This window comes from Punica granatum, chromosome 1 (assembly GCF_007655135.1).
Source record: "Punica granatum isolate Tunisia-2019 chromosome 1, ASM765513v2, whole genome shotgun sequence".
Lineage (NCBI taxonomy): Eukaryota > Viridiplantae > Streptophyta > Magnoliopsida > Myrtales > Lythraceae > Punica > Punica granatum.
The window spans coordinates 2200545-2217513 of NC_045127.1; the positions used below are offsets into that span (position 1 = coordinate 2200545).

At 39.7% G+C, this 16969-nt stretch overlaps 3 protein-coding genes across 3 annotated transcripts; 1 reads left to right on the forward strand and 2 right to left on the reverse strand.

The window, feature by feature from the left end:
• Positions 1 to 1415: 1415 nt before the first annotated feature.
• On the reverse strand, positions 1416 to 6012 carry LOC116213988 (vacuolar-sorting receptor 1-like). Its single transcript, XM_031549183.1, has 12 exons — positions 5443 to 6012; positions 4212 to 4904; positions 4017 to 4105; positions 3839 to 3908; positions 3680 to 3763; positions 3515 to 3591; positions 3323 to 3404; positions 2890 to 2972; positions 2711 to 2777; positions 2292 to 2420; positions 2054 to 2160; positions 1416 to 1932 (listed from the first exon to the last, which is right to left on the reverse strand). The coding sequence occupies exons 1-12, from the start codon at positions 5735 to 5737 to the stop codon at positions 1834 to 1836; spliced, it is 1875 nt and encodes a 624-aa protein (XP_031405043.1). The 5' UTR covers positions 5738 to 6012; the 3' UTR covers positions 1416 to 1833.
• A 4630-nt stretch (positions 6013 to 10642) lies between these two features.
• Positions 10643 to 12174, forward strand: LOC116192264. Its single transcript, XM_031520757.1, has 4 exons — positions 10643 to 11030; positions 11152 to 11252; positions 11406 to 11560; positions 11699 to 12174. Exons 1-4 carry the CDS (start codon positions 10933 to 10935, stop codon positions 12053 to 12055), a joined length of 711 nt encoding a protein of 236 aa, XP_031376617.1. The 5' UTR covers positions 10643 to 10932; the 3' UTR covers positions 12056 to 12174.
• A 466-nt stretch (positions 12175 to 12640) lies between these two features.
• On the reverse strand, positions 12641 to 15635 carry LOC116192263 (transmembrane protein 87A). Its single transcript, XM_031520756.1, has 5 exons — positions 15285 to 15635; positions 13862 to 14795; positions 13467 to 13562; positions 13178 to 13314; positions 12641 to 13048 (listed from the first exon to the last, which is right to left on the reverse strand). Exons 1-5 carry the CDS (start codon positions 15536 to 15538, stop codon positions 12922 to 12924), a joined length of 1548 nt encoding a protein of 515 aa, XP_031376616.1. The 5' UTR covers positions 15539 to 15635; the 3' UTR covers positions 12641 to 12921.
• Between the last annotated feature and the right edge of the window lie 1334 nt (positions 15636 to 16969).

Here is a 16969-nt window from a genome sequence, read left to right on the forward strand (position 1 = left end):
TCTCATCATCCAACTCGATCTCATCTTCAAAATCGATATCATCATCTTCGACGCTATTTTGATATCTATATCTTAAAGACTGACCAACAACTGGACCGATTATAATTTCTCCGCCGCCCTTCGACTCGTTTTCCTCTTCAATGCTTTCTGAGAAACGAGGACTCGTCCCGCGCGTCTCCATTAACGGCAATCCTTTGAATGGTTGCTTCCTAATGACTGTTTGATTTCTTGCAAAAAAGAGTCTACATATATATATATATATATATACACGCACTTGGAGAGGCGGTGGATAGGTGGAGTAATATTTCCTATTTGGACTATCACTTTCCTTCGACAAATATAACGCAGTTTCCTAATTTGATTAGATTATTGTCATAACGATAATCTCTGAAAAGATTTTGTTTCATTACTTATGGAAAATCACATGAAGATATTACCAAAAATTCTAAGTACAACTTGGAGAGACTTACTCGGTCAAAATATAACCACGATTTTTAAGATATTAGACTTTTAATCCGATACTCTTCCTTTTCGTCCTCAAATTGGAAAGCTATTTATCCTTTTATATATATTTCTCTCACGCCTTCCTCTAATGAAAACCACAGATTGCAAAATTTTCTTATAGCCTAATTTAATTTTTACAGTCAAACATTCATAGCTGATGACACTTCTATAATTATACTTAAACTAGTTTAGTGCCACGAATTTTATTTTTTAATGCTAAATGTAATAATATTTTTCAAGCAATATCTTGATATTTTTATATATTTTTATCTTGTTATCATATTATTGACTTCTATAATTATGAAACATTCAATCAAATTAATATTATGAAATTATTATTTATCATTTTTAGAATTTTTATAGTTTAGTTAATGTATGGATTAATAAATGTTAATCATATAACAAATGTATGGATTAATAAACGTTAACCATATGACAAATAAAACGATTAAGGATTTAAACGTTTTGACAAATTTCGATTTCATTCGTCATCTTGCACCTTGCCATTATATGTTATATATAAAACATATAAATCTAGAATCATTATATATGAATATTAACATATAAATATATAAATCTAGAATCTCCTCGTTCCGGGTTTCAAGTTATATATAAATATATAAATGCAGAATCTCTACATATAAATATATAAATCTGGAATCTCGTTGTTCCGAGTTTCAATTCGATCAGATACCTAAGGTTCACATGACACAAAGCAAAACAACACACTGTTTCAGCTAATTGCAGGATTCGATCCGAACCTCAACTAGATTGGACACTGCAATTAATGAAGACACAATTCGGATAACTTTCAGGTAGAATGACAACCGAATCGCTTTCTAGCAGAATACCGGGAGACCGCTAATTTTAACAGGAACGGTCTACTTAGAGCTCTACCCCAGGCTTCGTCAAACTGAAATGGAATTCCCCAAGGACCACACTTTACTGATGAGATGCCAATGTTGCATCGTCATACTACTTTGTACCAAATGCAAAACATGATATCAGAAACCTCACATTCCTCAACATTTTCAGACCATTTCCCAACAGAGAAAGAACTCCATGTCAAAATGGTAACTATTTATGGCCAAAGATAGATAAAGAATCCAATTTTACATAAAGCTGAAAAAGATTTAAAGAACAGAACCTTTCAGTAAAACCAGATACTGTTATCAGAAGGAACAATGCTCCCTGAGGATATGTGAACCTTTTCTAAGTATCATATCATGTAATAGTCCCCCATAGGGTCCGTACCACCAAGCCCACCTCCCATTCTTACCAAGCCCACCGTCCATTCATCTCAGGATCCACTAGACCTGTGACCCGCTCTCACAGGTCCCCGCGAGCAGTGTGGACTGGTATTTCCGCTTGATTATCGAGGGGCATGTATTGCGCCATAATAGCTCGGATCTCTGAGTCCATGTATCTCTGTTTTCACGTGTTTAATTAGAGAACAGATCATCAACCAGGGTGGGTTCTCTTCGTGCTGAATAACTTCATGCAGATGAAAGGCAAAAGGACAAGGGCAAGTGATGCAAAAGGATCTTACCCGAATTCGGTACTTGTAAAGTGCATAACCCGCGAGCCCAGCAGCGCCCATGCCGAGAATAATTACCCAGAAAACATTCCAGCCTGAGCTACTGGTGGAAGCTTGACCTGCCGATTTGCAAATAGATGAATGCTCCCCAGAGATTTCATAATAAAAAGATGGGAATACACTTATCCCCTCCTCGAGTATGAAACTGCAAAAAACTATTTTAACCAGAGAAATGAGGGCATATACTCACTGATACAAGTGTCGTGTTCTTGCAAGTACAATAGACCGTTGCTGCAGCTGCAATCATAACTGCCCCACGTATTTTGGCACTTGCACTCAGGGCATTGGCAGGCCTTCTTTTCTTTGCACTCATCCACATCTAAAAATGCAAGATGCAGAAAACTATAAGGAACCAAATTGACAGATAATGAACAAGTGAAAAATGCAAGTAATTGGAAGTCTCGTAGAAAGAACTCATGCCCGAAACCCAGAAATCTGAACCTTAGGTGGCTTATTGCCCTATAAAAGGAACTTGCTTGGAAAGATAATAATATACCAACCATGGACAGGGATTTCAGTCTAGCAAATTTAAGACAGGTATCTGTTCTCAAGTGTTAATGTTTAACTATTTCTTCTAGTAATCATAGAGAAATTAAAGGCAAGTATTACCCTCGCAGGATTTCACTCCATCTCCCTTAAATCCAGGAGGGCACTTGCACCCCTTCGTATGATCGTCCTGCCACAGAGATAAGGAATATAGAAAATCAGAAGCCGAATTAAATCCAAGAGGAAATTGAATCCCAGGGTTGAAAACTGTCACAGTCGAAAGTGCCAATTGTTTAACTTACAATGCAAGCTGAGTATGTTCTACCATTTTGAGTGTCCTTCCAACAACCTCCATTATTTATTTCACACCGCAAAGCTCCGGAAGCTGAAGAATCACAGCAGAAGAGGGAAATTACAAGAAGATTAAGGATGAATGATGTGTAACTTCAGAAGATATTCACACTAAACAAATGCTTGAAGAACCACTGCTACTTCATCAGATCATCAGTAACCTTTACCACTAAACAAAAAAACAATCCTATTACCATAATCATTTAGTTTCCTACACAATGCCAAAAGAACAAGAGGTGCCCAAATGAACAATAAAAGAATGCAGTCCCGATCCGAGAGCAGGAGAATGATGCTATTCTCCATAATTCTTACGTAGACCTTTTTCAATTACCAAAAAAATTGTCAATTTTGTAACAAAAAGGCCCAAGTTCTATTAGCCTATACCTTCACAATGAGTGTAACCATCACCAACAAACTTTACCCCCTGCACTACGGGACATTCACATACTCTTCCCCGAAAAGTATCCTGCATAAATTAAGGAGGATTATATGATCCAACATTGTCCCAAATTAAGATCTAGTCAAATCTCAAGATGATAGAACAATGAATCAGTGATGGCATGTTTAAATATGTACCCTGCAGGCAGTAATATTAGCTTTCTTGTCCTGCCAACAACCACCATTATTCTCCAAGCATTCATTCGTCTCTATATCTGCAAGTACAGCCATGTTAGGACAGGGCAAAAGCAAGTCTTTCACAGGTCCAAGAAGCAAAAATACAATGCAGCTAAAATTGAAAACCTGAGGTCAGACAGATGGCAGGCTCAGTTGTCTCTTGGAAACCAGCACAGATGGCTTTGAGAACTGCGCCTTTGTCTAATTTGCCTGAAACAATTGAGACAACGGATGAACAAAGAACATTCAAAATTCAAGAAAGCCAGGAAAATTTCCCCCTAATACCTCTGTACTGCCTGTTGTTAATGACGAGAGTGGGCAAGATAGTCACGTCTCCACGGGATCCTTTGCCAATCTAACACCAAAGCACAAGAAAAAAAGTCAGTAGGGTCTAATTCGTAGAAGAATAGGATTCACAAAGGAAACAACAAAATCAGGCGCCATCATTAAGATGATAGCGAACCTGTGCGTCTTGTTCAGCTTTAAGAACTGGATTGTCCGCATCAGCATCAGGGTCGCCTATACATTCGTCGATCTTCTTCAGATCAACACCTTCAGTATATAGAAAAAAACAGCAAGTTCAGAAACAGATTAAATGAGACTTTTTCAGTCCATTATAGAACTCAATTATCTTGCCTAAACAGGAAAGCAATCTCACCAAGCGACTTAATGACTTGATCCGCACATTCTTTAGTGTACTTCTTCTCTTTCATCGGGCAGCGGATTGCAAAGTCGGTTACATAATCCCACCAAAGCCACGGTTTTCCACTTTCATTGGCAACTTTATGGAAGCAAACCTGTCGCAAATTTTGGACAACAACATCTTTTCCATCGTAACCCTGACTGAAGTCCTGCTCTGGATCAGGAGCACAGTATCTCCCATGGTTGATGCACTGAGACTTGCATTGCTTGCTTAGAATAAAAGCTTCAGGGCAGTACCAAGTAATATAGTGTGGGGTGAACTGAGTGTAACCTTTCTGCTCAAGAATCTGAGCAGCTCCTTTGAAGTTCTTGACAAACTCGATCTGACTATCGCACTTGGGCCCACATTCATCATTGCTGTTGGTCCAGAACTCATACTCAACCCGTTCATCAGGATGAGGGAGAGCTTCAGTCCAATCCAGATTGATAGTCACCATTTCTCCACTGGACAGAGCTTTCTTGATATTGTCTCCCAAAGTTTTGGTTATGAGGGCTGAAGGGATCATGATCTTCTCTATGTAATCAGCACCAGCTTTTTCCTCCTCGGGAGTGTCCATGGTGATCAGTGGTTCTACTCTATCATCTGAAACAAGGATTGCCGCCGCCCCACCATTCTGAGCATTCCATGCCTTCAACGTGAAGAAGCAATCTATAAAACAAAAATATATTTAGCAAGGTGAATTTTTTTATAGAATAACCGAAATGTTCAAGCTCGGTAATCCTGGAGAGATAATCTGCTTACTAACACAATGATCAACAATTCAAAATGGTAGCTAAGTTACATCCTAAGCAAATACTATAGAAGGCGGCCAATTTTGTCTCTTAATAAACAAATTAAATAATTAAATGCAAATCTAGAGCAATTCATTGCATATTCATTAATTGTTATGAATTCTTCATGCAATAACTAGCAAATTTAAACATGAGCAACCCATGCAAGACATAGAAACAGACCTACAACAACATAAGAACAGCCAAATAAACAGTCCAAAAACAAAAACTGTAATTCTTGCCGAGGAGCTATAACGACATATAAAATCCAAACACACGGGTCCAAAAACGGGAGAAAGAGATTCTTGCTCGATATGAGCTTAACTTGAAGCTCAGCAACTGCAGTTAATGATTGAGCTGCTAAAACAGAACGCTCTGATCAGACCAATCGGTCAAGAATTGATAGGAGAAAAGACCTCCTCGATCGGCGAGCAAGAACACCGGCAGCCCCCCGGGCTTGGTCTTGAACGAGACATCAAAGTCCTCGAAGCTCTTGCAGGCCTTCTGATTGGCCTTGGGGTAAATCACAGTGCCCACCATAGTCCCCCCGTACTGCGGGACGCCGAAGTTACCGATCGCGCACTCGTAGACATTCTTTAGAGAGTTCGGAGTGGTGATCTTCAAGCTGTTCTTCTCCACCACGAACCTCCCCGCGCATGGCCGCCACAGCAGGAACCAAGCACAGATCAAAAGTCCCAACTTTTCCCTCATTCCTGCTCTCAGGGGCCGACCCAGGAGAGGAAACACGAAGAAGACGATGGAACCGGATCGTGGGTATCACTGCTCGAGCATGTAGGTCTGATTCTGCGCGAGCTGCAGCTGATTTTACCCCTCTGGAGGATCGAGAGGAAGATGGGTCTGGAAGGGAAGAAGAACCCCGGAACAGAAAATTCAACAGAGGAGGAGAGAGACGTATGGATTAAGGATTAAAAACCTTGCCAAGTTTCAATCTCTTTACCAGATAACTGATTTCGTAGATTCGGATTTGATTATCGGGGAAGGAAAGAGGTCGAGATGTCGCCTCCTGAAAGGACAAGGCGGAGGCTCGGAACGACAGCGTTTCAGGAGGTCGGGAGATGGAATAACTCGCGACATAATGAAGTTATCGGGGGGTCGGGATATCATCTCGGCGGCTCGATGTGGTCGGACTTTACCGGGGGGCTGTGGGACCCGCAGAGGCTCCACGCTGTTGCATGAAACCCACGTGTTTGTCTTCTGGAAAGCCGGTGTACAGTCCCGTGTGATTCACGTGACCATTTTCTTAGTAAAAGCAATTAAAGGGGAAACCGGAAATATAATATCTCATCATTTTTCAGTAAATAATAAAATCCATATAAAAATTTCAAATTTCAATTATTAGGATAATACGGCTATGATTTCAAAATGTTATAATTATGCAAGTTGCCTTATACCCAGCAGATAAGTCATGGCATAGTAAGTCATTATGTTGGAAACATTATTACAATAGGAGAATACATTCTTTTTTTTCAATCTACGGCTTCGTTTAGGGAAGGATGAGCTTTTAATCCTATGATAACTCTAATCATCATCTTATGTTTGAAGTAAATTAGGGTGTATAAGCTAGATAGAGTCGAAGAATGACCAATATATCTCTATGTTTCCTCTTTTCTTATAAAAAGGGGGAAAAAAAATCCACGAACCATCTGAGGGAGGGAACTAGGGCTCCTTCAGCAAGATATGAGCATTAAACAATAGTCTTGTCCCATCCTCCTCGATTTTGTATCATAGTCGTCACCAAATACCGGATAAGTATTTGAAAATTTTTATGTGCTACATCCAGTGGACTAGACGTGGCTTTCAAGATCAGCAAGAAGGTGATTTGCGTATGTATCATGGGATGACTTATAAAAAACGAAGTTAGAAGCCAACAATGTGATAACAGCTCCTCGATCATCGAATAAAGAGTCTGATGTATCTATAAGGTAATTCAGCTAACTCGATGTTACTATGGCATGTAAGTCTCATGATTATGTTGGAAACATTAGGTTAATCACATATAAAAGTACGAGTACGACCTTTGCTCGAATTTTCAATTTTAACACGGCCTTTCAAGATTTGTACAGAAAGGCACGACCTTTCTTTTTAGTCTCTGATCTAGCACGACCTTTGCTTGAATTCTCAATTCTAACATGACATTTCGAAAATAGTACAAAGAGGCATGACATTTCGTTTTAATCTAAATCTTGCAGGACTTTTCGTTTTAGTCTCAAATCTAACGGGAGGAAAAGTGAACCCCACATATTTTAATTTAATTTTACATATTTTCACTTATGGAATAATATTATGACACTCGCACCGTTAATGCCTATTCAACCGTTATTGTTAAAATTGACGTAAAATATAACGGCGTACCAGATTTGACACTAAAACGAAAGGTCATGCCTTTCTATACTAATTCTGAAAGATCATGCTAAAATTGAAAATTCAAATAAAAGTCGTGCTTTTTTTATGACCGAAACATTACGATGGGAGAATACATTCTTTTTTTCTAAATAAATGGGAGAATGCATTATTTGAAAATACAATGCAGCCAAAGGTAACGAAACTTTAAGGTCGTCCGTGAATTACAACAGAAATTATCTTCAGCAACACCAATAACAAAATTGGCTTTTACATTCTTAACCCTTAAACCACTCCATGAAGGTCCAATAAGAAATGCACTGAGAAAGATTGAAGGTTTTGAAATCTAAATCTAATCAAAGGATTGTAAAATGAAACGAACTTAATTAACACAAATGCTATAAAATATAAGGGCATGGTGGGACTGGGATGGATCGCAAGCTTTTCGGACTAATCCCTCGTCCGCTTTTTGTATCGGATTAATTGGGTTCTGTGTTTTTATTAGTTACACCAACCCGTGCTCTCTCAAGTGGCGTGGGGAGCACCGATAATGGATGGGCTAGTGGCAATGCCGAGGCACCTGCGAGGACGATCGAACTGTGTTTTCCTTGGGATGGTCTTTCATCGCTTCAATCCGCTCCAGTGCCCTCACAACCTCCTTCATTGAGGGGCAGTTTCTAAGTTACAATGGGAGGCTCTTTAGGGCCAACGGTGCAGTCTTAATGGTAGCCTTGAATGAGTACTGCCCCTTGATCCGATGGTCGATTATGTTCTTGAGCTTTCCATTTGGGAAAGGAACGGCTTCAGCCAATTGATCAGATTCTGCTACTTGCTCCATCACTTCATGTGAAGCGCCCGTAAGCCCGAGAGCAGCTCGAGCACGACCATGCCAAACCCATAAACATCACTTTTCATGTATAAATGCCCTGGGAGACATCGAGGACAGGGTGCAACGATGCTGGAATCTTGTATATACAATATATAACTCTGCATGAACCTACGATAACTAAAAGATTTGTAGTCACCTGCTGCAACATATGCAGGAGCTGCATAACCATACCTTCCCATAGCTCGGGTTGTCACTTGCGACTCTCCGCCTGGAGTTCCCTAATTTTGCCAACCCAAAGTCCGTATTTTGACATTAGAATTTTGCACAAAACAGAGGGAAAAAGGGAATGAAGTTCTTCAATAAAAAAGAATACTACGTTGATAGTTCCTTGATTCAGAGATCCCCATCCAATTCAAAGAACACAAAATATATCATTAGATATGGAAGACTAACCCAGTGAGTTCAAGTGATTACAGTAATCATCCATGTTCTGAATAAATGGGATGAGAGAATGCGTTATTTGAAAATACAATTCAGCCAAAAGTTATGAAACTTTAAGGTCGTCTGTGAATTAACAACAGAATTATCTTCAGCAACACTAGTAATAATTCTTCAAAATATGATACACAAATATACTTAAGATGAGTGCAACAGCTCAACAAATTAATCGTGATGAAGGAATACGGTAAGAAAACCCAAAAGAATTGTTTTGAGCAGACTTTTGAGCGATTACATTACATAATCGAAAATTCTGCAGATTGCATAGCATAGAAGCTTGCATTTGGTTATCAAATTGGATCATGATCCGACTTAACTTGATTTTGTGTAATGATGGCAAGTGTTGACAATTATATATATATATATGTGTGTATGTATATTTAAATATGAAAGTAGATGGAGAATTTATTATTAAAAAATTGATTATATAAATTATTAGGAAAAAATATGAGTGAAGAATTGTTATTAAACGGAGAAAAAAGACAAAACAATAATAATTGTAGTGTTGAATTTGAAAAATAATAGAGCTGAGTTGGGTAGAATAAAGTTTTTTATTTTAAAACCAAACCAACCAGAAAAGTTGGGCTATTGTACATCGTCGTCATCCTTCATGAATAATTTCAAAAGCACGGATAGGAAAACCATTGTCATGAGCAGTTAATTGGAGCGATTACATCGGCAAAACTTCCAGCAATCCTACAACATGAAGAAGTCGGATTATCCTAAATCACCCGGCATCTCGAGTGATGTGAATAATTATGTCAGACATCCATACAATCTAAGAAATTTGTCGCTGAAGTGGGGAGAATGGATGAGCTTACCTGATAGAGAGGAGAGGAATTTAATTGACGTTACAAAGAACAACAATTTCGAAATGAATTCTACACAAATTAGAAGTGGATTTCCAATTCTAACAACAAATTGAAAAATAATGGCAACATAATGTGCTTACCAGAAATTTGCAATTATGTTTGCAAGATCTTCAACTGCAATTATCATGCAAGAGCTTCGAGATCTTGCAACTTCTGAAGTTCAGCTCGCCTGCAGTTGCAGGTGCATGCCTAGCAAATATTTATAGGCATTTTGTATTGAGATAGGTGTAGGTATTCGGATGCCGAAGGTAGTGTTGCCATGTTAAACCAATGCATTGAGCATGCCGCATGCTCGAAAGGAAATCGCGCACGCGTGAAGACTAGTAAGCAATTAAACGGGAAACGGGAAAGAGAATATCTGATCGTTTTTCAGTAAATAATAAATCCATTTCAAGATTTCAAATTTCAATTATTAGAAGAAAACGGCTATGATTTCAAAATTTCGGTAAAATATGACTATCATATATCATGTGGTTCTGATAACCCTTATCCGTTATGTTCAGATATTTGAATAGTTCAAGCATAATTGCACCGACCACCCATCTCTATTAGGATCAAAGTTTACTGTCTTTAAACTCATCCTTTTGCAGCTCATAGTGAATGTGAGTTCCTCTTTTTCTCATTCGATGGCGATGTATATGCAAAATCATATATGCATATCTAAAAAACTTCTCACCGATAACTAAATATAGAAATTTAAAATTTAAACAAAAAAAAATGGAAATTAGACAATCAAATATGGAGAAAGTTGGTAAAAATAGGCCGAGAATTAACACATAAAATACCAAGTTCTTCTTACAGCTCAATTTGATTAATATATAAATAAAATACTAAATTTTCTCCTACTTCCAAAGAAAATATTGAAAACAGAAAATAAAAAACCTACTAATTTATTATCTCAAAAATCTCCTCTATCATCTTCTCCACTGTTTATTATTGAAATCAGCCAATTCTAAATCAAAATATCAAGACAATCTTTTAAAATTAAAACTGTTGGGGGGGGGGAGGACACAAAAAAGGAAAGAGATAAAATGGGCTGGGCCCACGACCTGAATAATTAATGGGCCTATGCAGGAGGAAACTTCACCGTCTTTGGCGGTTTTCGCGGTTGAGTGCTCCAACCGTTCCTTGTCCGATTGTCCATTTTCCCGCTTCCGCATTCATTCGCTCCCCTGTCCCTCCTCTGGCTCTGCATCTCTTCCGCACTTCGCACTCCCACTTCATTAGCCTTCCATCGACGTTGCCGCACCGGAGTTTCAACTCTTTTTTCGGGCCGAGACCTGACGTGTAGAGGTCTATCCAGCGGTCGTTGCTGCTGATTGGGAAGTAGAAGTACAAATCGAGTAATGGGAAACCTCATCAGTCAAGCTGCGAATGGCATTGGAGATGCCCTTGGAAGTGCTTTTTCTGCTCCGTTCAAGAGCGTCTTCGGCGCATCATGCGAGTACGTGTAATTGGTCACCGCTGCCATTCTCAGTTCTTCCATTTGTTTTATTCCTTGGAATTACTTATTTTCATTTTTTCGTATATTATTTTTCATCTCTCCGTTGCGACTGATAATGCAGGGAAGTCTGTTCAGGGCCATGGGATGTAGTGTGCTTCATCGAGCATCTATGCGTTGCCAATCTAGCAAAATTCTTGTTGATTGTGGGGCTTTGTTACATGAGTAATGTTCTCACTGAAACACGACTCTCGCTTTAGTTCAGTAATCACTCATACATCTCTTTGTTGCACATTCAATTTCGAGTTGCAGATGCAAACTAACTGAAGCAAAGAACTAGAATTGGAATGACTGATCATCTTCCTGTTTGTTTCTCAGTTCTTTTGTTCTTCTTCCTATTATTCAAGCTCGGGATCTGCCAATGCATAGGGAGGAGCCTCTGTAAGATGTGTTGGGCTGCGTGTGTGACATACTGGTACGCAGTCGGGGACATATCGTGTTTCTTGTGTCACAGGCTAATGAGCACGAAGCGGGTAATACACAATAGATCTGAGTCTAATAGATGACCATGATTTGGTATATCGTAATTAAGAAAGAAGAACTACGAGACGATCGTTCATCTTTTTTTTTTTTTTTTTTGCCTGAGAGTATTGAACTGACTCTTTTAATAGGTTTATCGAAGAAGGCGTCGATACCGAGACCTTGAAGTTGGGTACCAAAGTTCGACTGATGAAGAGACCAATTTCTCGAGCCATCACCGCCATTCAAGTGCAAGTAAGAAGAGGAAGTCACTTGGAGAATCTGCAGGTGTCCGAAGCCCTGCCTACCCTTCGAGCAGGCATGGAAGGCACAGCAGCCACAGCCGCAGGCACCACCGCATGAAGTTGAGGAGAAAGCAGGTTTCTTTCCGTGTCAAGGGACGTGCTCAAAGGCTGAAGAGCTTGAGACATCATCGACGGGTTGGTTCCATGCATCATCATCATCGAAGGGAAAGCAAAAGTTTTAAGAGGCAAAGGCTCGGGTGCTAATTGCTCTGTATAGATACAAAAAGAGATGTTTACTGTCAGTATTCTTCCTTTCGGCTGATCATTTCACTGAATTTCTGGTCCCCGCTTGTATATGGTTTTAAGTTAAGTTGCTTACCGCACTAGCCAGCAGAAATGTCCTTAACAGCGGCTCAGGCACATACAAATCAATGGGGAACGAAAATTAATAAGGAGAAACCTCAAAATACTCGGAACATCAACAAACGACCCAGAATGTGGAAGAACCAATTATTACCAGAAAACAGAATAGCCATCCAAGCTAAATGATCTTCGATAAATAAACACAGGATCCTATCAATAGCAAACTCACCCCCCCACAGGGACCATCTATACCTACGTTGAAAGATTTTGAGACGAGGATCCTATCATATTTGTTGGGTTAGAGAATATGCAAGTGTCCGAGGCCATCATCCTATCGAGCCGGCATGGGATGGCAAGCCGCAGGCACCATCACCTGAAGTTGAGGACAAAGCAGATTTCATCTCGTTTCGTGTCAGGGAAGGTTCTTGAAGGGTGAGGAGCTCGAGGAATCATCGACGGGGCAGTTCTAAAGCAGCAAGGCAGCAGTTTTAAGAGGTAGAGGTTCGGCTATTTACCGTTTCGTATAGATTACAGAAGAAGAGAGGTTCACTGTAACACATGTCGGGAGCTGAGCTACAAGGGGCAATGGTCATTAGAAAGACCATGCCATGAGTTGAGACTATGTTTGTTAGTATTCTCACTATAGATTTTTCGTTTTTCCATGTCATGACGATTCTCTCATGTATATACAACAAGGATCATGCAACATATAAAAGAATCCACGACAGGGCTTCTGGGTCAATGAACTTCACACACGGGAGGCTCGTCTACTCCCGTTTATCCTCTTCGAGATCCTCCCCCAACTTGGTTGAATTTTCCCCCATCACCTTGTTCCCGCTTGTTAATGTGAGACCTTCCTCGCTTAAGTCGTCTGCCCCCTCCAAGTATGCATATCTATAGAACAGGAGGAAATAGATTATTTAGCCCATTGGTCATTTAGCCTCCTTGCAGAGACAACCTGAATCAGTATCATCGAAAAAATGAAAATGAAAATGAAAGCAATAACGTGTGAAGACAGGATACCTTGTCGGGTTTCGAGAGGGAGCCCATAGGACACATATTACGACCAAGAGAGAATAAGCAATAACAATCCAGAATGCTGGAATGATCCAATAAATTTGCCACAATTCACTCAACGGGTCGGTCGCGTTGAAATATAACTGGTCCAAAACAGATCAGAGGTTCTTCAGCATGTAAGTATACCTTTGTGATAAATTGATTCGTCAATAGACTTGAAGATGCAATTCGTAACTATCACAGATTCTCCCGCTCCCAGAAATGTCTTCTACAAATTGGAGAAGAAAATAATTACCTCAAAGCCGATCCAAGCAATAGATAGCAGCACAGAGGCTGCAAGAGCGTTGGTGAATTTTCTGTAAAGCTCCAGTTTGGCCATGTTTCTCTTCATCTGCACACATCGTTATAAACATGGCACCCATGAGAAGAGACAAAAACAATGACTAACAAACATAACCTGACGGTGAACCATTATGGAGAAAGAGACCACACTCAAGGATAGAAGCCAAAAATGGTTAGAATTAACCAGGCCACAGAATGACACCCAATTGCACACATTAATGTAGATCGCTATCAGTTAATGCCTCCATACAATCAAATATTTGGAAAACCAAAGAAGTACGATTAAGTGAACAAAAAAAAAATTAATGTACAGCATGAGAATAATGGTGCTTAAAATGAAAGATTTACCTGAAGCTGCTCTAGGGTTTTTGATAGGGACGAAAATATCCACAAGATGAAGGAAGTATCCAAGAAAGTCAAAGGCAGAAGCAGAAACAATGCAGTTTTCCCGGAAAAGTCATTGATGTTCCCTAAATGTTGAATGAGTTCATAAGACTCGGAGACGATAAAGTACACAGCTCCTAGAAGAAGGATTTTTGACGTTATACCACCGAGAGTTGGCTTCACAACACCAAAACCCATTGAGACAACCAGCAAAAGAAGGCGAGACAGTGTCTTCTTAATAGCAGTAAAAGTTACAGCCCACAATGTAACATCCCATGGTCTGGTGCCGGTAGAATTAAAATTCGCGTATTCATAATACCAGAGAGCCATTTCACACATCCCAAGAGCAATGACTGCTGTAATATGGTAGTGCAACTGAATGATATCCTTCCAGTACTTAACAAACCTCAGGAACCAACCCAGGCCGAGAACAAGGTAAGCTAGTGACATTATTCCAAAAATTGTCATTAGTGGAGCCATTTTCCCAGGCAAATAACCATCTGGGTTCCTCCATACTGTCCTCCCCTTAATTAATGTACCAGTCAGCTCTGGATCACAAATCACAAAATAAAGATAATACATTCCAGTGCTATTAATCTCGACAGTTTTAGGATCCATGGCTGCCTGCTCATTCTGCCCTTCAAAGAAGGTTTTAATGCGTTTAGGCCAGTCAGGGGTATCAGAGTTTTTGTGGATAATAACTTCCCCGACTTTACAGAATCCTTCATCAGACATCTTTTTGGTGCAGCATATTTCATCATATTTCAAGTATGAACCCCCAATCCTTTCTCTGTCTTTCACATCAAGTACGATAGCTTCCACTAAGCCGGTATTCTGTTGCATTTCATTCTTCTTGCTAGCTGATTCTTTTGTCCTTGTAAAGATAACACCGTCGAACCTAAATTCAAAGGGAAAAAAGAAAAACACAAATTATAGTACACGGGTTGTAAAGAAAAGTACTATTTCCACAGAATCTCATCTTAAGCTACCAATCTAAATGTCCACCATCACCACTATCTCAGTATGGGCAATATTCTACAAGATATAGATCGAGCCGGCATACTCTGTCATGTCAATCCCTATATCAAAACACATTTCTATGACATCACGTTGATCCCGATTTTAAAACATACTGGTCGATAGCGATAGCATACAATTGTTCTAAGGGAGCGCAGAGTTTGATGGTGATAGGGACATCCAGCTTTATGCCACAAATGAAGCTCAGATTATCCACAAGCCTGGCAGCTATAGCAACAAGCCTCGCCTCGGCCATCTATCAGAAACTCAATCATAACCTAAACACCGCACGGCACTACCATTTCGAGCTTATTCGGGGCATTTCTAATGCAAACCTCTCTTCATCGGAGCGAACCCTCCGATTGGTTACCTGATGAAGGACTTCCCCTGGAGAGGCTTCTCGGAGGACTTATTAAAAGACGGGCCGAGAGACTTGGAAGCGTGGAGCCCCTCGCTGCCGCCATGGAAGAACAGGGCATTGGAGCGGCGAGCAAACGCCTCGTTCCTATACTCGTGAATCGAGCAGCGGACGCCGATGATCTGGCTGAAGAAGATGCACGTAAGTACCAGCAGAAGCCACACCGGAGCTCTCCTGCAGCTTAAGTTAACACCTCTCTCCTCCATGGATGCTCTCTCTCTCTCTCTCTCTCTCTCTCTCTCTGTATCTCTGAGAAGAGGAAGCTCGGGACTGGAACTTTCTTCTGGCAAATTTCAATGGGTTGGAATTGGACAGGACTGTAGAAGACTGCTGGGAGAGTTGGCATTAGGACGTTGACGTTGACTGTTGAACCTGAAGTCAAAGTTGGGCCCTGGGCCCAATCTGCGGTTTAAAGAGTGCCGGATAGTGGGCCTTACTAGGCTCAATTGGGCCTTGGTTTGCTCTAGCCCAATTCCAATCAAGAAGCTTTATATATTTATGACAGAACAACATATTTTCTATGTACCATTTGAATCCGCATGTTATCAATAATATATATATATATATATATATATGGTGCTTTCTCAAGATCTCATCGCAAGAGGACGATCGATGAGGTGATGGACGATGAAGAGAAGTTCTTCAAGTCATTTGCGGTGTTTCCATTCCATTTTGTTTCCATTCTCATGTATACTGAATTGAATATACACTTATAATGAGATACAATTCTTCCATCCCCTTGCATATCTGCTCTCGCCAGTTGGTGTTATATCTGGTTCATGAGAGGACCGACACGACAAGACAGCATAACCTTATGGGAGCTGGGGTCAAGGAAAGTCCATATGCAGTGGCCGGTGGGAGCACTGAGCCAATGTAAATGGGTTAGAGATGTCAAACGATCTCAAGCGAGAGGAGAATATACCATAGAGTCCGATATCGATTAGATGGACGAAATGTATACATAACAGGATATATGAAACCCTTATCTACCAGGGCAGACCCATGAATTGAAATCAAGTCGTTTCATAAGATCCGGTTTACTTTCAGCGTATGCACCATATTTTTCCACAATCCCATCAGGTTCACCTGCTCCAGCTTTTGCGCTAACGTTGTAAAAGGCACCCTCAAATATGCCATTGTAGTACTTTTTTTTTTTTAGTATCTCCTTTTGCTTTTTCGATTAAAAGAAAGGTACATGAATCTAATATAATGAAATAGAAATCATAATAATTAATATCAAATTTTAAGAATGTGTTTGGTTTTTGAATTGAGTTGAATTGAGTTGAGTTTTAGTTTTAATTGGTTTGTAATGATTATATAGTTGAATTATGAGAAAAAGTAATGAATAGTTAAAATTAAGTAATGATTAAGTAGCGATTGTGTTGTTGAATTGTGAAAAAAAAAAGTAATGAATAGTTGAGAGAATTTAATATTAAAAATTAAATTGAATGGTTCAAAAAATTTTAAAAATAAAAAAAGTAATAATTATATTATTGAATTGAAAATAAGTAAAATTGAATTGAATAGAGTTAAAATTTTTTTAAAAATCAAACACCCCTGCGCACAGGTATCTCTCGAAGTATCTCTCTCTGTCTTTTGTTTGAGCAGAAATTGTCATGTCTTGGAGGCCCCACGCT

Coding starts and splice junctions, on each gene's coding strand:
- LOC116192264 (XM_031520757.1), top strand. CDS start 10,933: ATGGGAAACCTCATCAGTCAAGCTGCGAATGGCATTGGAGATGCCCTT. Junction 11,031..11,151: donor GTCTTCGGCGCATCATGCGA/GTACGTGTAATT, acceptor CTGATAATGCAG/GGAAGTCTGTTCAGGGCCAT. Junction 11,561..11,698: donor GGCTAATGAGCACGAAGCGG/GTAATACACAAT, acceptor CTCTTTTAATAG/GTTTATCGAAGAAGGCGTCG.
- LOC116213988 (XM_031549183.1), bottom strand. CDS start 5,737: ATGAGGGAAAAGTTGGGACTTTTGATCTGTGCTTGGTTCCTGCTGTGG. Junction 4,905..5,442: donor CTTGCTCGCCGATCGAGGAG/GTCTTTTCTCCT, acceptor TTTGTTTTATAG/ATTGCTTCTTCACGTTGAAG. Junction 3,592..3,679: donor TGCCATCTGTCTGACCTCAG/GTTTTCAATTTT, acceptor CTGTACTTGCAG/ATATAGAGACGAATGAATGC.
- LOC116192263 (XM_031520756.1), bottom strand. CDS start 15,538: ATGGAGGAGAGAGGTGTTAACTTAAGCTGCAGGAGAGCTCCGGTGTGG. Junction 13,315..13,466: donor TTGCTTGGATCGGCTTTGAG/GTAATTATTTTC, acceptor GTTTTGGACCAG/TTATATTTCAACGCGACCGA. Junction 13,049..13,177: donor CCCTCTCGAAACCCGACAAG/GTATCCTGTCTT, acceptor CCTGTTCTATAG/ATATGCATACTTGGAGGGGG.